The following is a 23,464-nucleotide window of genomic DNA, read 5'->3' as shown; positions in this document are numbered from 1 at the left end:
GAGGGAGCTCTTCTTAATATTTTGACACCAAAATCATGTCGATACACCTTACCGACTGCGAGTAAAGCCACCCACGCTTTAACTTGACAGACTGTAGATCATTTTTCCACCAATTAATTTGCTTTTTCAACAACTAAATAAAATAAATTTTTTACCAAACACAGGGTAGCCGTTTTTTTGTTCAAAGAAGAAAATTCCCGGGTTTTTCCCGGTTCGCAAACATTTTTCACGACCAATGAAATTTAAAAAATCAAACTATATTCCAAACATTTTTCCATATAAAATAATAAACAATAAACGACAAATTAAAGCATTCAAAGTGGAACCCTTGAATTCTAAACTTTTAAAATAGAAGTTTAAAAGTTTTCAATTCAAAAATTCTATATTCAAATGCTCAATAACTTACACGTATAAACTCGAAGGTATTAACACTTTTAAATTGCAATGAACTTTAAAATTTTTTAAAATTATATTATTTTGAGTAATTTTAAACTAGACACATTAAAAATTGAAAAATAATTTTTTTAACTTAATATTTCTGTAATTAGAAGTTAAATCATTTTTATTTTAAATTGTCTAGGCATCCTACAAAAGCTTTACAATTTTATTTCAAAATCTTCAGAAATCTAGAAGAGGTTCTAAATGTATCCAAATTCAAAATAATTTTTGAATTTTTTGTCACAACTTTTGAATCTACTTCAAAATGAATTGAATTTTTTCTAGAACTTTTATTTGCAAAAATATTAGAGTAATATCAAGAGATATTTAGAAGTTTTAAAAAGATTCGAATTAAATTTAGAACTTGAAATAATTTGAAATACTTACAGCCGAATTTAAAATAAAATGTAGATATTTGTAGATATCGAACCAAACATTTTCTCAAGATTCTTAGGATTATTAAAAATGTTTTTTCACTTTAAAAAATTATTTTAACAGAAAGTTTAAGATTTTAAGAGATTTAAAAAATTATCAAAGAAGAACATGGGAGATTTTAAGGATTTTATTTATTTTGCTGGATTTTCAAAATTTGTAGGAATATTTCGATTAATTTAAAAATATATTTGGAAGTTCTGAAAAAAAATGTTAACACACTTCGTTTAAATTACTTGAAATAATTTCAAGCTTTTAATTAATTTTGAATCTCTTCCAAACTTCTACTTATCTCTTAAAATTACTCAGATTTTTTCTACAAATAATAAATATTCAATTGTTATTCATGGGTCAAACTTTAACAATTTCACTTATAAATTAAACACTTTTTAAATAGAACAATTAAAATTGTAACGCTAAAAGTTTAAAAGTTCTTCGAAAATCTAAAGATTCAAAGCTTTCTATGTAAAACACAATTCAGTTTCAAATTGTTTTCTTTTAAATATTTCGTTTCAATTTACTCGTCTTAAATAAACAGTGAAATATTGAAAAATAGAAATAATATATTAATAAATTTATTAATTAAATTTAATATTAAGAAAATAATATAACAGAATACCTGAAATTCTGAATTAAAAATATATTATTGATAAATCATGCAAATTTTTATTTAAAAATAAAATTATCGGAATAAATGATATATTAATTTGAATTCTTATCAAGACTTTCGGATTGAAACAATTACAATCTGGAATTACTCAAATTTTGAACGGATCTAGAATTGTTTGGTCAAATTAATTATTGTTCAGATTTCTATACTTAAAGTACAGATCCATTTTTAAAATAATTTATTTATTTATATTTACAGTTGATAAAATAAAACTGTTTTTTATCAAAAATGTTCAACTTCAAATGCTTTAAATTTTTAATTGTTTAAATCCTCAAAACTGCACTTTAATTATTTTTAAAACTGTTAAAATCGAACATGTGCAGATTTTTTTCTGAAAATTCGTTAAATTCCAGGTCTGGCGTCCACCTTGGTTTTTATAAAAAAAAATCTTCGATTTTAAAAACTTCTATTTTGAATTTTTTTTAAACCTTTAAAACTGCATTTCAAAATTCTTTAAATTAAAATATATGCTTAAAAATTAAAAATCTTGAATGGAAAATTTTTACAGTGAAAGATTTTCGAATTAAGCATTCTAAACTAAATGATATAATAATTTATAAAAATCGCAATTCAGGAAATTATTTAAAAATGATTGAAATAAAAGTTGGACATAATTTTTATTCTAAAAACTTGGTAAAATTCCCGTTCAAAAAATAAATTCACTGTCATTTCCCGGGTTTCCAGGTTTCCCGGCCCAGCGGCCACCCTGCAAACAGTTGCATTTACAACTGAATAGTTGAATTTTCAAGAAATTGAAAGTTTCAGAGAAAATAATTGAATTTTAAACGAAATTCCTACAAAACAGTTCTGTTTTCAACTCGAAAATATAGATTTTTAACCAAAAAAGTTGAATTTTCAACCCAAAAGTATCTCTTTTCTACTAGAACAATGGAACTTTTAACCCAGACAAGACGAGTTTTACACAAAATAAATTAATTCTCAACTAAAAAAGATAAATTTTTAATCGAAAATTACATTTTTAGTAAAAAAAATGTTTTTTTAAACTAAAAACCGAATTACCAATAAAAGGTTGATTTTTTAACCAAATAGTTGCATTTTTAATCCAAAATTTTGAATTTTCAAGCCAAAAAATACCAATTTTCAACAAAATAGTTAAATATTCAACTCAAGAAGATAAATGTTCAAAGAAAAAAAAATACTAATTTTTAACAAAAGATATAAGTTTGTAAAGCAAGAATTTAATTTATAATAAAACGATAAAAGTTCAATTAATAAGATTAATTTTCTACCAAAAAGTTTATATTTTAAGACTATAATGAAATTTTCACCTAAAACAGATAAATTTTCAAGCAAACGTCGAATAGTTACATTTTCAGTAAAAAAAATGAACTTCTACCCAAAGAAATTTATTTTTTAACTGAAATTATGAATATTCAACCAAAAAATTTAATTGTTGACAAAATAGTTGAACTTTTAAACCAAAAGATGAATGTTCTATCAAGAAAGTAAAATTTTTAACAAAATACATGAATTTTCAAATAAAAAAGACAAATTTTCAAGAAAATAGTTCAATTTTCACTTAAAACAGATAAATTTTCAACCAACAAGAATAATTTTCTACCAACAAAGATTCATTTTTAACAAAATAAATAAATTTTTCATCCAATGAAATTAATTTTTTTGAAGACAGTTGAATTTTTAACCAGAAAAGTTGAATTTTCAACAAAAAAGTTCATCTTCAACCAAGAAATATTACTCTTCTAACAAAAAAAGGGAATTTTTAATCCGATAGGACGAATTTTGTACACAAAATAGTTCCATTTGTAACTAAATAGCAGAATTTTAAACATACCAAATATGAAATTTCGACTAAAAAAGATCAGTTTTCAAATGTTCATTACAAATAATGAATTTGCATATCGATGAATTCAACATAAAAAGATTGAATATTTGAAAATAGTAGAATCTTCCGCAAAAAAGATAAATATTCAACAAAGAATTATTAAAAAAAAATTCAACAAAGCAGTTGAAATTTCGAAAAAAAAAAGATGTCTTTGTAACAGAATAGTAGAATTTTCAATAAAATTGTTGACTTTTTAACCACACAGTTGAATTTTCAACCTGAAAAGATGAATTTTCCACCATATAGCAATATTTTTTAATAAAAAAAGATTCGTATTTAACCAGAAACAGTTGCATTTTAAAATAAAAAATTGAATTTTCCAGTAAAAAAGACGAAGGTTTCAGATAAACTTTCAACAAAATAGTCGAATTTAAAAAAAAAAAATATTTAAATTTTCATCAAAATAGTTTGAAGTTTCAACTAAAATTATGAAACTTTACCAACAAAAAAAAAAATTTTTAACAAAAAAGTTCAAATTTCAATAACTTTTAATCAGAAAAGATTATTTCTCAACAAATCAAAAGGAACGAATTTTCGATTCAAACAGACGAATTTATAAAAAAAAATTTTTTAAATACAGTTGAATTTTCTCCAAAAAGTGCAATTTTGAAAACAACCAAATAATATTAGTTTCTATGTACACAATTGAATTTACAACCAAATAGTTGAACTTTAAGAAAATGAAAATTTCAAAAAAAGTAACTGAACATTTAACCAAATAGTTTTAATATTTTCAATCCGAAAAGAAGAATTTTTCATCAAATATGACTTTAACAAAATATTGGAAATTTTTACAAAAAAGTTATCTACGAAGAAAGATAAATTTTGAATCTAATAGGATGAATTTTATAATATATCCAAAAAGACGAAATTTGATTAAAAATGATTTTATGACAAAAATAGTTGAATTTTTCATCAATGAGTATAATTTTAAACTTACAAAAAAGAATTTTAAGCCAAATAGTTGAATTTTTTACTAAATAAAAAAAAGTGTAATGAAATATTTGACCTAAAAAGATATATATTCTATCAAAAAGTTTAATTTCCAGCCTAAAGATATTAATTTTTGACCAAAAAGTTGAATTTTCAAACGAATTATGGACTTTTTAACCAAATAAATAAATTTTCAAAATAAAAAAAATGAATTTACAACAAATAGTTTTATTTTTAATCAAATAGTAGCATTTTCAATCTACAAAGATGTATTTTTAAGCAAATAGATAAATGTTTAATTAAAAATATAAATTTGCAGCCAAAATAGTTGAGTTTTTAATAAAAACGATCAATTTTCATCTCAAAATGGAAAAGATGAATTTTCAGTTTAAAAAAATTTAATTATAAACTAAAAAAACGAGTTTTTAACAAAACAATTCAATTTTTAAGCAAAGTGATGAATTTTTCAATTATTAACCAAGCAGTTGAATTTATATTTAAAAAAATGAATTATAAACAAAAAATATAATAGTTGACATTTCAACCGAAAAATATATTTTTAAAAAACTCAACAACAGTTGAATTCAACCAAAAAATACGAAATTTTAACAAAATATTTCAATCCTCAAGCAGAAATTATAAATTAGTCAACAAAAAGATTAACTTTATAAAAAAAATGAATTTTCAAAAAAAATACATGAATTTTCAATTAAAAATGTCAGTTTTCAATTAAAAATATCAGTTTTCAATCAAATATTGGAATTTTTCAATAAAAACGCCCATTTTTGTTCTAAAATTTTCAGTTAAGAAAATTAAAAAAAAGCGAATTTTCATTAAATTAGTTAAATTTGTAACCAAACAGATAAATTTTTAACGAAAATTAGGAATCTTAAGGCAAAGTTAATTTTCAAACAAGGTGTTCAACTATTAACCAAGTAGTTGTACTTTCCTCAAAACAGCTCAACATTTAACCAACAAATTGAATTTAAAATCAAATAATTCAACTTTCAAACAATTAGTTCAACATAAAAAAAAAGAATCATCAATGAAAAATTAAATAGTTTAAATTTCAACTAAAAATTCAAAAGTTAAATTTTCAGTTTAAAAAATTAATTCTCAATCTAAAAATTTTTCAAAACAATATAGTAAGCTTTCCAACCAACAAAATGAATTTTCAACAAGCTAAGTTTCTTTTATTGGGTTTTGCTAATTCATTTCGCATTTCGGCGAAAAAACGAGGAAAAAAGGATGTTTCATAAAAAGAAGGTAAGAGGAATTCCTAAAAAAAAGGGGGGGAGGGGAAGAGTGTTAAAGTAGGAGTTTTAAAATTCAATTTGCAATAAAATATTGTACCTGCTGTTTAAAATAACGGCGATCTTCCTCGTCCATCAGAACTAAATTGAGATAATACCTAACGCTGAACTTTTTATTGATATCTCGCATTGTTGGGGCCAAATCGTAACCTGCCAAAAAGACCCTGATGGGAATAGATTCTCCTTTCACGGGAGCTCCATCCATAATCTCGTATTTCGCTATTGTCTCATTTTCCGTGAAGGTTGTGTTTCCTGAACCTGTGCTTTCCCGCTTTATAATTGCAATCTCCATGTGTTTGATCTTTATTCTTACCAAGAGGAAGTAGATTTTCCCGACGATTACGTCCTTTAAATGATATCTAAAATGAACACAAAATAGTCATTCAGGAATCTCCATTATCGATATCCAATGGGGAATAATTTTAAATTAAACTTTTAAATTTTTAAATTAAAAAATTTTGTTTAAATCTTTTAAAATTTGTAAAATATCATAAAATCATTTAAATCTTTCAGAATACCTTCAAGTTATTGAAATGTATTATTAATTTTTTGGAACCTTTTCAAATACCATAAAATTTTTCAAATTCTTTGAAATCTTTTGAAGCTTTATAAAGCTCTTAAAACCTGGGAAAAAATAGATTTTTTTTTCTAGTATAATTTTTCGTAACACGGAACCATTAAAATATTTCGCATTTTTTTTTAAATAATCGACTCAGAATATGTGCATTGTTTCACGAGTATATTGTAATGGGTTTTTCAGTTTCTAAGGATTGAATTACTATGTTGAAATTAAAAAGCTTTGACAAATTATATTTTAAAATATTCTCAAATATATTATCACCATCGATTAATTAAATAATACTAAATAAATAATTAATAATTTCTTGAATTTGTCTCTAAAGTCTATGCATTTTATTAATAATTTTAATAAAATTCTTACATTCTTATACTTAAAATTCAGGGCATATTTAAGTCAAATTAATGTGGGCACTATATTAAATTCGACTGAAACTGCTTCAAAATCCTAACGTTTTAAGTAAAAGTACTGCATTTCCAACACAACAGATGAACTTTTAACCGAATACTTGAATTTTAGACAAAAAAAGATTAATTTTCCAGCAAAAGACGATTTTTCAACAATATAAAAGAATTCACAACCAAATAGTTACATTTTTAACTCCAAAAAGATCAAGTTTAAATGAAATAGTTGAATTTGGAATTTAAAAAAACAAAACATTTTTCAAAAAAAATAGAAGAGTTAAATTTTCAGTGAAAAAATTAATTTAAAAAAAAAAGTGATGGATTTTCAATTAAAATAATGAATTTTCAACTGGAATAGGTGAATTTTATACTAAAAAGATAAACTATTAACAAAAGACTTTCAATCAAGTAGTTTTTTTTTGCTACAAATATGAATTTTCAAAACAAAAAAATTAACTTTCTACTAAAAAATACGATTTTTCAACGAAAGACATTAATCATCAACGAAATTGTTAAATTTTACAACAAAATAATTTTTCAATCAAAGAGATGAATTTTCAATTAAAATGATGAATTTTGAATTGAACAGGTGAATTTTAAAACGAAAAGATAATTTTTAAGAAACGTGTATAACTTTCAACCAAGAAGTTTTATCTTTAACTTCAAAAGCGAAATTTTCAACAAAACGACGATTTTTTAAATAATATAAATGAATTCACAACCAAATATTTGAATTTTCAAATCAATTTTCAACCAAATAGTTGAGTTTTTCACTAAAAAAGATCAGTTTTCCACCAAAAGTAGATTAGTTTTTACAGTTAAAAGAATTGAATTTGCACACACAAAAAAAATTTCAACCAAAGTGATGAATTTTCGATTAAAATAATTATAAAAAATTGAATATTTAAATTTTTAGTCACAAAAATTATTATTCAACGAAAGAGATGAAATTTCTACTAAAATGATGAAATATTCAATTAGAATAGTAACTCTTTCAGTTAAAAAAAATTTCATTAAAAAAAAAATGAAGAAAAAAAAGTTACTATTTCAAACAAAGTGATGAATATTCAACTAAATTTATGATTCTTCCACTGAAATAGTAAAATTTTAAACAAAACGATGCATTTTTAACTACAATGATGAATCTTAAACTAGAATAATTGAATTACCAAACAAAAAAAATTTTTTAATAAAAGTCTTAAACTAAAAATTGAATTAAAATTTTTATTTAAAACAATTAATTTTCAATTTAAAAAAACAAGGGTAATAATTTGCAAACAAAAAGATTAATTTTATACCAAAAAGACGATTTTTCAACAAAATACATGAATTTAAAATTCCCATGAAAATTTTAATCTTTTAAATCTAAGAAGTCTTGGAATATTTTTAAAATACCCTAAAATTATTTAAGCCTTTCAGAATACCTTCAAGTTATTGAAATATATTATTAATAAAGATTTTATTTTATTATTTATAAAGCTCTTGAAAGCTTCTAGGATTATATAAATCAATTAAAAATGCCTTGGAATACTTTTAAATGTATTTCAATATTTAAAAATCTTTAAATTCCTACAAAAATCTTACAATTCTTGTGAATAATTTCTTCAAAATCCATTAAAATATTACAAAATCCCGTGAAATTTCATTACTTTGCCAGACTTTCAAAGTCTTGTAGCAACCCTAGTTATTCAACACTTTTAAACTGGAATGTATTCTATGATGAATTTAAATTTTGATGTAGGACTCTCTGATTGCAGACGATTAGAAGTAATTGAAAGTGGTGATATTCATTCGTGAAATTCACAAGAAATCAAAACAATTCAAGTTAAATTCAAAAGAATTGAAATGAATTGGAAACAAATTTTTTAATAACAAATTTCACTGATTTCCGCAAACTTGAAATAAGTTTAGAAAAATTTAAGGGAAATGAGAAGAATTTGATGAAATTCATAAAAAAAATAATGCTCAATTTAAACAGAAATCGAGAGAGTTGAAAACAATTTAAAAACGTGAAAAAACTCAGTGAATCCAGTTTGAAACGAGTTTAGAAAAATGAAATAGAATTCAAAAGAATTAAAAGAAATTCCTATGAATTTAAGATAAGTTTTAAAGATTTCAAGATAAATGAAACAAGAACTTGTCATAAAATAATATTGTATTAAGTAGAATTGAGTGAGTTTAGAGGATTTTAAAAGAATTTAAAATTATTCAGGATAAATTTATAAGAATTCAGGGCAAATTCCAGATTAATCGCAAAAAATAATTGAAAATCTCTTCAAATTTTTGAAACCCTACGAAATCCTTCACTTTTTGCGAATAAATTCTTTGAAATCCATAAAAATATTAAAATCTCTTTAAATTATTTATTATTTGAAAGTATCTTAAAATATTTCAAATCCTTTGATATTTTTTAAAAACTATTAAAACTTTTTAAAGCTTTTCAAACTGTCTGGAAATATTTTACAATACCCTCAAATATTTGAAATCTCATTATATTATTGAAATCAATTTAAAATTTCTTTGTACAATTTTTAAATAACCTAAATGAATTCCAAAGAATTTAAAAGAATTCAGGGTATATTCAGATTTCAGGGTGAATTCAAAAAAAAAAATAATGTAAATCTCTTCAAATATTTGAAATCCTCGAAAATTTGATAAAATCCTGTAAAATTCTTTATCCTAAAATATTTTAATCGCTTTGAAATCCCCGCTAATTATTCCTAAAATATTATTGAATAATTATTATTCCCTAAATAATTATTCCCTAAAATATTAAAAATCCTTTAAAATTCTACAAAATACCTCACTTCTCGTAAATTAATTCTTTGAAATTCACTAAAATATTATAAAATCCGATGAAATTATATGATATTTCCTGATCTCGGGAAAATGTATTAAAATACACTGAGAGCTTTTTAAAATTCCTTTAAATAATTCTATATCATCCGAAATGCTGGAAACTTCTTTATCCTAAAATATTTCAAACGTTTTAAAATCCCTTCAAATTAAAGAAAATAATACAAAATTAATTGGAATCGTTTAAAATTCCCTAAAATATTACAAATTAAAAGTTCCTGAAAATGCCTTAGAATTTTGAAAAATACCCTAATTTATTAAAAATCCCTTTAAGTTATTAAAATCTATTTAAAAATTCTCGGGATCTTAAAAATACTCGAAAGTACTTTAAGACAATTCAGAAATAGGTATAGACCTGAATTGAATAGTAATTCATTTCTTGAAAAAAGTGACTAAAAGTGATTTGAGAACAAATTTTAAAATAATTTATAGAGCATTAAACATAATTTAAAGCATTTATTGTTTAAGCAAACATGTACCATAATTACTACATATATTTTTACAAAAAACATTCTAGACTAAAATAAACATATAATTTTTTAAATTACAGAGCTGCTAAAGATTAGGTAATTCTAGAAAGTCAAGGAATGTCACGGAAAACCTGATAAGAGTTGGCAAATTTTCACAAAACTTAAGTTTGCAGTTAATTTTATTATTACGATTAATAACCGAAACTATTTGGTTGATGATTCACATCATTTTAGTCGACAAACATTTTTTTTGTTCAAAATTTAATTCTTTTATTCAAAATTATGTTTTATAGTTGAAAATTAATTGTTTTAACTAAAAATTGAACTCGCACATGTTTGGCTGAAAATCTATCTTCTTATGTTGAAAATTAAAACATTTGGTTTGAAATTACTATATTTGATTGAAAATTCGAATTTGTGGGAGAATATTTAAGCTTCTTGGTAACTAATTTTTCTTTTTGGTTGAAAATTCCTTTAAAAATTTGAATATTTGGTTGAAAATTCATGTATACCTGCTGCCAAAAACTGAAAGTAGAAAGAGTAGGTACAATTTTAAAGATGTATTTTAATTTTTGCATAAAAGTGTTATACGACTTTTTTGTAAAGTATAAAACAATGATTGAATACTAAAATCAGATCTTCATAAAAACAAACAGTTTAAATAGAATTTCCATCTTATACAGTGAAAACAAGAGTTTTGTCAAATAGGTTTTAAAAAAAAGACAAACAATTATTTCACTCTTTCATGTAAGTTTCAATCTATTGTAAGCATAAATAAACTTTAATTAGATCAGCTTTTTAAATAATAAATATTTTATATATAAATTAATAAAAAAAATTTACTTTGCGAGTTCAGTTTTGCTTCAAAATAAGTTCCTTTAACTTTATAACCTTTTGAAAATCACAATAAATTGTACAATAATTTTTTTAAAAATATTTATGTCAAAAAATGTGTTTTTTCACTGTATACAAAAATGCAAAATTCCACAAAAAAATCGTTAAAAAAATTGTATGCACAAATTAAAATGTACATATCTTTAAAATTTTACCTATTCTTTCTAGTTCAGATGTTTGTCATCAGGTGGCGTATCGCAGTTTAAACATTGCCAATAGAATTTATTTTTTTCCTTAACTGAAAATGTTACTCTATTTTTTGTCGAAAATTATACTGTTTCGGTGAAAATTTACTTTGATTTTATTAAAAATTTAATTATTGTATTTTTAGTTAAAAAAATATATGTTTTAGGTGAAAATTCATGTATTTGATTAAAAATTAGTTTTCTTTTTAGCTGAAGATTTATCATTTCAGTTGAAAATTTACTTTAACTATTCTATTTTTGTTAAAAATGCATTTCTTTGATGAAAAAAAACTATTAAGTTGAAGGTTCGTTTTTTTGTGATTAGAAAATTCATTTTTTTAAATTGAAAATTCTACTATTTAGTCAAAAATTCATTTTTTGTTGTTGTTAAAAATTCGTCACTGGGATTAAAAATAAATTTCTTTGATTGAAAAATCGTTTCTCTTTAGTTGATAATTCATTTTTTTAACCAAGATTTATTTTAGATTTATTTTTCTAACATTTTAACTATTTTAATTTTAGTAGAAACTTTATCTTTTTTAGATGAAAATTCAAGTACTTTGTTGAAAATGCGTTGGTTTTTTTTTAGTAGCAAATTAATCTTTTTGATTTGAAAAATCAACTAAAAAGTGCTTAAAATGTATTTAGAAACAATTTGTTTGCATTCGTATTATTAATCTTCTAGACGAATGGCTTGACCATTTACAATCTTACTCGAAAATTAATGAATTTTGATGAAAACTCTTCTTTTTCTTTTAATTTAATTTTTTAACATAAAATTGAACTACTCTATTTTTGGTTTATAGATTTATCTTTTTGAGTTGAAAATTTATATATTTGATTATAACTGTCTTGTTTTTGGCAAAAATGCATCTTTGGTTTTAAAATTCAATTATTTTGATTAGGATTCTTTTTTTGGTAGAAAATTAAATGTTTTAACCAAAAATTTCATTCTTCTATTTTTGGTTAAAAATTTATTTTGCTATCATTTTGACTGCTTTAATTTTGGTAGAAAATTGATCTTTTTCAGATGAAAATTTCAGTTCTTTGCAGAAAATGAGTTGTTTTTTTAAGTGGAAAATTAATCTTTCTGATTTGAAAACTGAACTAAAAAGTGCTTAAAATGTAGAAAGATTCCTAGACATTTTTAATTATTTTCAATAATTAGCAGTGATTTCAAAGCGATTAACATATTTTAGGATAAAAATTTTTCCAGAATTTCGGAAGACATGGAACAATCTCAGAGGATCTATAAGGTTTTAAGGTATTTTTAATGATTTTACCAAATTTCCGAGGATTCCAACGATTAAGGGATTTTAAAGCTCTTAATCTATTTTACCATAATTTCCAGGATTTCAGGGAATATCGTCATAGAATATCACGGAATTTTATAATATTTTAGTGGATTTCAAAGAATTCAGTTACTAGAGGTAAGATATTTTGTAGGGTTTCAAATAATTGAAGAGGTTTACATTATTTTTTTGAAATTCACGATTTGAAAAACTTTTCATTTAATTGATCCTGGGGATCAATTGATGAAATGGTCAAAATATTTTGAACATTTCAAAGTATTTTTACAAGTTCCTTGGCATTTTCAAGAACTTAAGATATTCTGAAAGATGTTAAAGGATTTAAAATGTTCAAATGCTCAAAATTTTTAAGGGATTTCAAAAAATATCAAAAGATTTGAAATGGTTTAAGATACTTTAAAATAGTCCAAGGAATTTTGATTGAATTCAATATTTTGAAGAGATCTTAGAGTATTTTTAAAGATTCGAGGGTATTTTCAAAAGATTGAAACAACTCCAAGGAATTACCAAGGGTTTCAATAATTTTAAAGGATTTTAATATTCTTATGGATTTCAAACAATTAATTTACAAAAAGTTAAAGATTTCAAGGATTTCAAAGATTTGAAGAGATTTTCAATTATTTTTTGCGATTAATCTGGAATTTGCCCTGAATTCTTGTTCATTTATCCTGAATTATTTTTTAATATTTTGAAATCCTCTCAATGCTCTCAATTCTACTCATTACAATGGATTTGTAAAAAGTTTTTGTTTTATTCATCTTGAAGTCTTTGAAACTTATCTTAAATTCTTAGGAATTTCTTCGAAATATTTTGAATTCTTTTTAATTTTCCTAAACACATTTCAAACTTAATTCACTGAATTTTTCAACATTTTTAAATTATTTTCAACTCATTTGATTTCTATTTAAATTGTCCATAATTTTTAAAATAAATTTCATTGAATTCTTCTCCCGAAGAATTCGCGAATTCTTCTCTCGAAATTCAAATAATGTAATAACAATGAATAAAAATAAAAAATACGTTTTAAGGTTGGCCGTTTTAATCTACGAAATAAATTCCCGGTTAGCAAACATTCTTCACGGTCAACGAATTCTAAAAAAATGGAACTCTAAAGCTGAAAAATGTTCCACTTGAGGCAATAAAAACTGAGCTGCAAATGAAATCACTCAAAGTGGAACTGTTAAATTTTGAGCTTTTAAAATTGACATTTAAAAGTTTTTAATTAAAAAATTATGTATTCAAATGCTCAATAATTTGCGCGTATAAAATTGAAGGTACTAACATTTTTCACTATAAAAAATATAAATGAACTTTATCATTTGCAATGCTCTAAATAAAAAAATCAATCAATGAACTTTAAAATGTTCCAAATTATATAATTTTAAGGAATTTTAAGCTGGAAACATTAAATATTGAAAAATTACAACATTTTAAACTGAACACTTCTTAAATTCCAAATTCAATCATTTTCTTTTTAAATAGTTTAAACATCCTTGGAAAACTTTAACATTTTATTTCAAAATTTTGAGAAATCTAGAAATTGTTTTAAATTCGCTTTAAATTTAAAATTATTTTGGAAATTTTTTCAGAACTTCTAAATATTTGTCAAAATTAATTGATTTTTTTTCTACAATTTTCAGAAAATCCTGCAAATTTTAGAAAATTTCTTTACAATTTGTATGTATAAATAACATTTGAACATTTATTATTTGTAGACGAAATTTGAGTAATTTTAAGAGATATGTAGAAAGTTTGAAAAGATTGAAACTGAATGTAAAACAAAATGTAGATTTTCGCAGATTTAAAAAAAAAAAATTAGATTCTTTTCTAGAATTGTGAAAGGCTTCAAAAGAATAAAAACCTTTTCCTTAAGATTCATAGGAAAATTAAAAATTACTTTTCATTTTGAAAAATTATTTTACGAGAATATTTAAAAAGTTTTTCAAAGATTTAAACAAAATTTGCAAAAAATATTCTAGAAGATATTAAGAAAACAGTCTAAAATTTGCGCGATAATTGTTTATCTTTTTAAGACTCCTAAAGACTCCTAAATATCTCTTAAAATACTCAATTTTTTTCTACAAACTTTCATTTGTAAATTATACATCAAAATTAAAAAAATTTGCATTTTTCAAATAAAACAATTAAAATTGTAAGGTTCAAATTTTAAAGGCTCTTCGAAATTTTAACGATTTCAGGCTTTCTATATCAAACGATTCAGTTAAAGATTCTTTACTTCTAAATATTTCGTTTCAATTTACTTGTCTCAAATAGAAATTCAAATATTGCTAAATATTCAATAATTAATCTTTTTTTTTAATTAAAAATTTCAAATTGAATGGGTTAAAAATGGAATATTTTAGACTGAAACAATATTTTAAATGTAATAAAACCCTTCAATTAAGAATATATTACTACGAAGTTATTTATAAGTTGAAAATGGTTTATAAACTTTAAGTCACACGTTCACATTTGTTTAATGACTAAGACTTTCAAAGTGAAACCGTTTAAGTATTAACGTTAAAATCTGAAAACTCCTAAATTTTGAACTGATTTAAAATCCTTTTTTCAAATCGTTTTCGTTAACTTTTTATTACTTAAAGTACAGATAAATTTAAGGAAATTAATTAATTTATTAAATGAAAATGTCTTTCATCCAAAATTTTCAACATCAAAGGCTTTTATTTTTTATTTATTCAATTCTTTAAGAAAGCATTTAAAAATTCTTTAAATTAAAAATGTAAGGTTAAAAATAAAAATTTTAAATGGAAAATTTTTAATGTAAACAAATATTTAATGACGCATTGTAAGCTAAATAATAGCATAATTAAAAAACATAACAATTCAACTCATTATTTAAAAACTGTTGAAATCGAAGGTAGACAGTTTTTTCTTCTACAAATTTCTAAAATTTCTGGTAAAAAAAAAATTTACTGTCATTTCCCGGTCTCAAAAAATTCCCGGTTTCTCCATCCAGCGGCCACCCTGCGTTTTTTAAAATCATAATTCAACATGCTTATAAATGCTCATGAAAAATTCTCGGAGTACTTAAACTCTCTAGAAAACTTCTTGAAGGCTTCGATCATATTATACATTTTTTTTTTAATTCCGCCATGGACTGCAGATAGGGTACCCCAGGGAAAATTAATTTTTTTCAGCTGAAAATGTAAACTAATCAAGTAAAAATTCGATTATTTTGGTTTATTATTAGTCTGTTTGGTTGAAAATGATTTTTTGAACTGAAAATTTAAATGTTCAATCTTTGGTCGAAAATCTTTCTTTTTTAATATAAAATTCTTATATTTTTGTTGAAAATTCGCATTTATGGTAAAAAAATTATTCTTTTTCGTAGAAAATTTAACCTTGAGTTAAAATCTTTGGTTATAACAGATTTTAATTTTAAATCAATAAAAAAAAAACTAATTTTGAACCAAAGTTACATTTTCAATAAAAAAATATTACATTTTCTATCAGAGGAGATGAATTTTTAAACAGCTTTTGAACTGACTCGAAATATACCTAAAATTTTGAAAAATCTTTCAAAATTAAAAAAAAAATTGCCTAAAAATCTTTTAGATTCTCTTTGAAATATTGTAAAGTGCGTTCAAATTTTCTCTCAACATTAATTTTTCTGCAAAAAAGAATCACTTGAAATTTTCTTATTTTATACATTCAGTTATCCATTTTTTGTTGAATATTTTAAAGTTGTAAATCATTTCAAACCTTTTTAATATCTTTTTAAATTACTCGATTTTTTTAAATTTTGTAATCTTGTAAAATTAAATTATAATATCTGTAATGTTTTAGAGAATTCCTTACTTGCTTTTGTTGTACTCAAATTCAATATGCAGACAGTCTTCAATGCCAACTTCCATTTTGATAGGGTTGTTCATGTCTGGATAGGAACTGAGCGTATGTACAACGAGTTCTAATTCTTTGACAATGTCGCTTAATCTCCGAACAATCGTTACTCTGAGAAAGTATCTGAGACGAACGTTGGATCCAGTGTAGCTTTCGAACGGCTTTTCCACATTGGCGAATTCAAAATTGTAAAGTGTATTGTGTGTGAGCTCCCCTGGCCTCGCCAATTCCTTCACCAAGCTCGTGAATTCGTGGTGGTTACCCCGATCATAAAACATTTCTATCTGACCAATGAATTCTACTTTTACACCCTGATGCTCTAATTTGCCGGCTTTTCTTAAGCTGATGTTTATCTGCAATGAAAATAAACAATTAGCTTAAGAGATGAGAGTACGTTTTGAAAAGAATTATTATTGTAAATCAATTTAAAGAGAGCGGAAAAAAGTTTAGCTTCATGGAAAACGAACTCATTTAGGGCGGCCGGTTTAAGAGAGGGAAAAAAATTGTGATCATCTCCCTGTTTTTTCCTGGATCGCAACAATTTTTCACGATCATTAGAATTAGGAAATTCGAACTATTACAACTGAAATTTTTTTTTCATTTGAAGTAAAATTAAACTCCAAATTAAAACACCCAGAGTGGAACTCTTGAATTTTAAAATTGAAATTTGAGAAATTTGTTATTAAAATGCTCAATAATTTACAAGTATAAAATGGAAGCTTTTAACATTTTCCAATTAAAATTTTTTACATTAAATCCCATTAAACTATAATCTTTAAATTAAAAGTTTTTTTTATTTATTGAACAATTAGAATATTTTCGGTTAAAAAATATAAATCTATGCTCTCGATTTCAATGCTTTAAATTAAAACTAATCCCCTATTTAAATTCACAATAATCTTAGATATATATATATATTAAAAATACAAAATTCGCCACTCAATAAAAATGTTAAAAAGAAAAAATTGGCCTTCAACAAATCCGGAAAACAATTAATAACCATAATTTCCTTCCTTCCAACTCGGTATAAATATTAAAAATAAAAAAATGTTCTTCCAATTCATAAAAAAATGAAATCCAAGATTCCCCAAATTTGTTGACCTTCTACCAACTTAATAAAAATGTTAAAAATAACAAAATTTCCTGGCTTAAATTCAAAAGAAAAACTGAAAATAAAAAATTTTCCTTTTTCAAATTCAGTACAAAACTAAAAATAAAAAATTCTCCTCTATCACATATATATTAAAAATACCAAATTCACCACACAATAAAAATGTTATAAGGAAAAAATAGGGCTCTTAAAATTCCAAAAAATAAATACGAACCTTAATTTCCTTCCTTCTAACTCGATATAAGTATTAAAAATAAGAAATGTTCCTCTTCCAATTCATAAAAAAATTAAATCAAAGATCTCCACCCTCTCAAATGAATAAAAATATTTAATAAAAAAGTACCCTTTTCCATTCAGAAAAAAATTAAAAACAAAAATCTGAATTAAAATGTTAAAAATACATTTTCTCGCCTTTATATAAATAAAAATATAAAAAACGAAAAAGTTCCTTTTTCAATTCGAAAAAACTTAAATGTCAAAATTTCTTCCCTTTCTTCTAAAATTAGAATTGTAAAATTTAAACGTTTTTTTCTACATACATCCTTTTTACTACAATTATTATAACTTCAAGTCGATAAAATAATTACTTGTTTAATTGTTATTTATACACCAAAATTCAACCCTTTCACTTACAAATTAAAATTTAAGAAAATGGATGAATTACATTTTTAAGGTTCAAAGTTTAAATTTAGCACCCTGAAATTCTAGCGATTCAAGATTTTAGATTTCAAACAATTCATGTTGAAAAGATTTCACTTTTTTAAAAACAAAATGTTGATTTTTTAAGATGTTGAAAAAGAAGCTTTTTAAGGATTTTGAAAGGTTTCAAGAAAATGAACAAAAACTTCTTAAGATTCCTGGGAAAATTTCAAATAATTTTGACTTCGAAAAATGAATTTCAACAAAATTGAAAAAATTTCAAAACATTTAAAATGATTTCCTAAAATTTCGAAAAAGAGCGTAATGAATTTGAAGAAAACTTTTTCAATTTAACAAGATTGCAAAATTTAAAAAAATCGAGTAATTTTAAGAGATATTAAGAAGGTTTGAAATATTTAAAAGTCATTTACAACTTTAAAATATTTTTAAAAAAATTTATAACTTGTTAAGATGCCTAAGAAAATTTCAAGTGATTCTTTTTTGCAGAAAAATTAATGTTGAGAGAAAATTTGAACGCATTTTACAATATTTCGAAGAAAATCTTAAAGATTTTCAGCCAATTTTTTTTTAATCTTGAAAGATTTTTCAAAATTTTAGGTATATTTCGAGTCAGTTCAAAAGCTGTTTAAAAATTCATCTCCTCTGATAGAAAATGTAATATTTTTTTAATTAAAAATGTAACTATTTGGTTCAAAATTGATCCATTTTCTGTTCAGGATTCCATTATCTTGTTCAAAATTCGTCTTTCTTTTTATTGATTTCAACTGTTTTTGATTTAAAATTAAAATCTGTTATAACCAAAGATTTTAACTCAACGGTTAAATTTTCTACGAAAAAGAATATTTTTTTTACCATAAATACGAATTTTCAATTTAAAAAGAAAGATTTTCGACCAAAGATTGAATATTTAAATTTTCAGTTCAAAAAATCATTTTCAACCAAACAGACTAATAATAAACCCAAAAATAATAGAATTTTTTACTTGATTAGTTTACATTTTCACCTGAAAAAATTAATTTTCAATGGAAATAACGAGTTTTTAATCAAATAGTTAATGTTTCAACTATAATAGTTAAATTTTTAGTTGAAAGTTGAGTTTTGAACCATAAAGGTTGAAATCAACCAAAAAGAAGAATTTTGAAATAAAAGTTCAATTTTCTACAAAATATTTGAATTTTCAACTAAAAAAAAACATTCATTTTTTAACAAAAATAGAATAGTTAAATTATTCAATAAAAAAAATTATTAAAAAAATTAATAAAAGAATTTTTCATCTGGAGCAGTTATATTATTTGTTGATAAAAATTAATTTTTAACAACAAAAAAAATAACTTTCAAGAAATTATTTTAATTATGAACCAATGAGATCAAGTTTCAATTAAAATGACAAACCTTTAATAAAATATTTGAATTTGTAAACAAAAGATTAATTTTCTACCAAATACTTAAACTTTCAATTAAGAAAGATTAATTTTCAACCCAAAATAAAAGAAATTTTTCAGTTAAAAATTATTTTTCAACTGAATAGACTAATTGCTAACTGTAACAGTTAAATTATCTGTTGAAAAAATTAATTTTCAACTGCAAAAAAGTATGTTTAACAAAATATAGATTAACTTTTCAAACAAAAAAAGCATAAATAAATTTTTCAGTTGAAAAAATTAATTTCTAACTAATCTTCAATCAAATACTTGAATTTTTAAGCAAGATATGAATTTTCAATGAAGATGATTAATTCTCTAAGAACAAAACGAATTTTTTACCAAATACTTGCATTTTTAACTAAAAAAATATAAATCTGCAACCAAAAAGATAAATAATTTTTTCAGTTAACAAAACTAATTTTCAACAAAACGGAAAAAAAGTATTTTCAACGAAATATTAACATTTTGAACCAATAGGACAAATATTCAATTCAAATTACGAATCTTCAATTAAATACTTAAATTTTCCACCAAAAAAGATTAACTTAAAAAAAAAAGAATAGCTACATTTTTCAGTTAAAAAAAATTAAATTCCAACCAAAAAATACGAATTTTCAACCAAATAACTCAATTATCTACTAAATAGTTACATTTTCTGCGGAAGAAAATTAATTTTTAAGAAAAAAAAAAGATTTTTAAACAAGATATTTAAATTATAACCCAATGAGATGAATTTTTAATTAAAATTACGAATCTTCAACGAAAAAATGAATTTTTAACAAAATAGTTGAATTTTTAACAACACAGTTCAATTTTCAATCACAAAATGAGTTATCAGCCAAGAAGATTAATTTTCTAAAAAACAGGACCAACTTTTAACGAAATGGTTGAATTTTCCACAAATAATATTAAATCTTAACAAAATACTTAAATTCAGTAATATGAAGCTACATTTACAACTGAAACAATATCTTTATTTAATTTTATGTTACAATTTAAAAGAAAACTTAGACACGCTCTCGAAAAAATTCTTCGACTTCAAACAAAATTCCCTGACACGTCCCGGTTTACCAGGTGAGTAGACACCCTGTTGGACAGACTTTTTTTCTAGAAATTGATAAAATTTTGGGTAAAAAAATAAATTCACCGGCATTTCCTGGTCTCAACAGATACCCGGTTTCACGGTCCAGTGGCCGACCTGTCATTATTTTGTCTTAAGACTCGTTTTTGCAGGAATTATTTTGAATTAAAAGAGACTGACCTTTCCGGATACCGACTCGCCATCGTAATAAAGCAAGTGTCGTTCCTTTTTTCCATCCTCGGATTTGATATCCGCAGTTTTCCTAGTGTCGCCTCCATCTAAAGTAATCTCTATGTCAGCAGACTGTCCGAATCCAAAGAAACTCTGCGATTTAAAAGAAAACTGGTCAAAGTACCTGCACCTTGGAATACGATCAAAAACGAAAGATCAAGTTTCAGTTTTACTTACCATTTTCCCCGACTTTTTCAGGAGGAATCCTTTGGTTTTTGGGCGAAGAGATGGATTTTTTTAAACACAAAGAAACGCCTACTTAAATAAAATCCAAGGCATCATTTCATGTACGAAAGGACACTAGTTGGGTTATTTTTTTGCTTACTACCACCCAAAAGTCACAAGTTGCCAATATGGTAGCTACTCTCTCTCTCTCTGCCCCCACTTTTGCCATTCACTCTATTTGAGATGAATCAGACGGTCTTGCGAAAATCAACGCGCACCTTTTCACGATTTTCGGAATTTCCTGATAAGGATATTATCTTTTTTCCACGGGCAATGATGAAATTATCCATAAGCGATTCAGAATTATGCCTAAATTGCGATTTACATTACAACCACCGCGGATTGAACTTTGAGAACTTGACTGAACTTGACATTCTTTCCCCTGGATCCCAAGAAACTGACCAATGGGACTCTTTCTACAAAAGAGGGCGCTGGCATTATAGATTTAGATGGGTAATTTGAAATGAGTTATAGAGTTGAAGAAAGGAGTTTTTTATGGTTAATTGTTGAAATAGTAACAATTGATCATTTGTTTAGGAAGTATGCAGAATTAATAATTGATTTTCTTTCTATTAAAAAAAAACACTTAGAACAGTTAATTAATTGATATTCACTGATTAAATATTCCAAGGAGAATTATTTCGCGCTTGCGCAAACTGCTGTCTATCTGGTCAGTTGCTTTTTTGAGTTTCATTTCATATACCAGCTGGTTTTCCTAGTTTGTGTATGTGTCAATTTTAGGTAATTTTAGGTAATATTAAAAGCAAAATATAAAGAATAATAACAATAGGGTCAAATAAACCATAAAAATGAACGTACCAGCAGCTCCAACAACCAGCAAGGTAATTATTTTGTATTTTATAATTTATGTTTTGTACTTATGTTTCAAAACAAAAATTCTTGAAATCAAAATGCCCGAAAATCGTTCTAATGTGCTTTAAAATGTTTTGATTTCTAATTGTGCATTGTTGTCCGGGTACAATTCAACTCCAAATATTGAAAAAAATATAACCGGCATGGTTTTTTCTTTCATTTGTGAACGGTTTTTTAGGTTATAAAGTGTGGTCGCAGTTCAGGAAAAACGTGGAAATTCGGAAAAGTCAGTTATTTTAAAATAAATGGGAAGTCAGCGAATTTGGTTGATCAAGGATTTAAAAGAAAAAATAATCACGCATTCACTTTTAGTCACCTGTTTTTCTAAAATCACGTTTTATTCACTTTTTCAGTCACTTTTTAAAATAAAAAGATCATTTTGGTAAATTTTCTTTCAATAATTTAAACCATCGGTTAACTACTCATGTATTCAGGCCTACACCTAATTCTGAATTTTCTTGAATTCTTTTGAAATATTTTAGGTTTTCAAATATTCATACGATTTTTAACGTATTTCAATCATTTGAATAGATTTCAAAGATTTTAAGGGATTTTTTAAAAATCCAATAAATTTTCAAGAAATTTTAAAAGTTTCAAAACATTTTTTAAGAATTTTCAGTATTTTAGGGTATTTTAAAATATTCTTAAATTGTATTACAGATTCCTCTAATTTGAAGGGATGTACTTTTTTTAACTCTTCAAGGCATTTTTAAGCCATTTAGAAAGTTTGAAGAGATTTCCAAAGTTTTCAAAAGATTTGAAATATTTTCGGATGTTTTAAAAGATTCCAAAAAATCTTCAATAATTTCAAAGGATTTTAGGATATTTTTAAAACTTGCAGGAAATTTTCAAGAGCTTTAAAAAGTTTCAAAGGATTTCAAAAGATTTTAAATATTTTAGGGTGTTTAGAAATATTCATAAATTGTTTTACAAATTTGAATAAGTTGAAGGGATTTCAAAATTTGTTTGATGATTTGAAATATTTTCGGGTATATTAAAAGATTTCGATAATTTTTCAACAGATTTCAATAATTTCAAAGGATTTTAGGACATTTTTAAAACTTCTAGAAAATTTTCAAGAGCTTTGAAAAGTTTCAAGAGATTTTAAAAGATTTAAAAGGATTTGGAATATTTCAGGGTATTTATAAATATTCCTATTTTTTAATATAAGTTCTAATAATTTAAAGGGATTTTGAAGTTTTTTTAACTTCAAGGAATTTTCAAGTGCTTTAAAACGTTTCAAGAGATTCCAGAATATGTTTGATAATTTCAAATATTTTAAAATATTCCGAAGAATTAAAAATATATTTTAATTATTTGAAGGGATTTTAAAGTATTTTTTAAATTCCAAGGAATTTCCAAAGACTTAAAAAACTTTCAAGGGATTTCAAAACATTTAAAATGATTTGAAATATTTTCGGTTATTTTAAGAGATTCTGAAGAATTTTCAATAGATTAAAAAAATTGTGAAGGGATTTTAAAGGATTTTAGGAAATGTTTAAAACATCCGAGACATTTTCAGGAGATTTATAAAGTTTCAAAGGATTTTAAAGGGTTGGAAATGTTTTAAGGTATTTTAAAATTTCAAAGAACTTTCAAGAGCTTTGAAAAGTTTCAAGGGATCTGCAAAGTTCTTTAAGGGATTTGAAATA

General features: G+C 23.9%; 2 protein-coding genes across 2 annotated transcripts in view; one reads left to right on the top strand and one right to left on the bottom strand.

The window, feature by feature from the left end:
* Positions 1-21,290, bottom strand: part of LOC117171905 (vacuolar protein sorting-associated protein 26B-like) — a 22,817-nt gene extending 1,527 nt beyond the window's left edge. The window contains exons 1-4 of the mRNA XM_033359554.1: positions 20,892-21,290; positions 20,664-20,807; positions 16,166-16,560; positions 5,691-6,009 (exon numbers count right to left, since the gene is read on the bottom strand). Of these exons, the coding sequence (XP_033215445.1) occupies positions 5,691-6,009; positions 16,166-16,560; positions 20,664-20,807; positions 20,892-20,894 (861 nt within the window). The 5' untranslated portion in view covers positions 20,895-21,290. The remainder of the gene's footprint in view (positions 1-5,690; positions 6,010-16,165; positions 16,561-20,663; positions 20,808-20,891) is intronic.
* A 354-nt stretch (positions 21,291-21,644) lies between these two features.
* The window catches only part of LOC117170568 (general transcription factor IIF subunit 1), a 33,789-nt gene continuing 31,969 nt past the window's right edge, over positions 21,645-23,464 (top strand). Inside the window, exon 1 of the mRNA XM_033357404.1 lies at positions 21,645-21,781. Within this exon, the coding sequence (XP_033213295.1) occupies positions 21,749-21,781 (33 nt within the window). The 5' untranslated portion in view covers positions 21,645-21,748. The remainder of the gene's footprint in view (positions 21,782-23,464) is intronic.

Source organism: Belonocnema kinseyi, chromosome 4 (genome assembly GCF_010883055.1).
Source record: "Belonocnema kinseyi isolate 2016_QV_RU_SX_M_011 chromosome 4, B_treatae_v1, whole genome shotgun sequence".
Classification (NCBI taxonomy): domain Eukaryota; kingdom Metazoa; phylum Arthropoda; class Insecta; order Hymenoptera; family Cynipidae; genus Belonocnema; species Belonocnema kinseyi.
The sequence above is the reverse complement of the archived record's forward strand: the minus strand, read 5'-3'. Positions and strand labels throughout refer to the sequence as shown.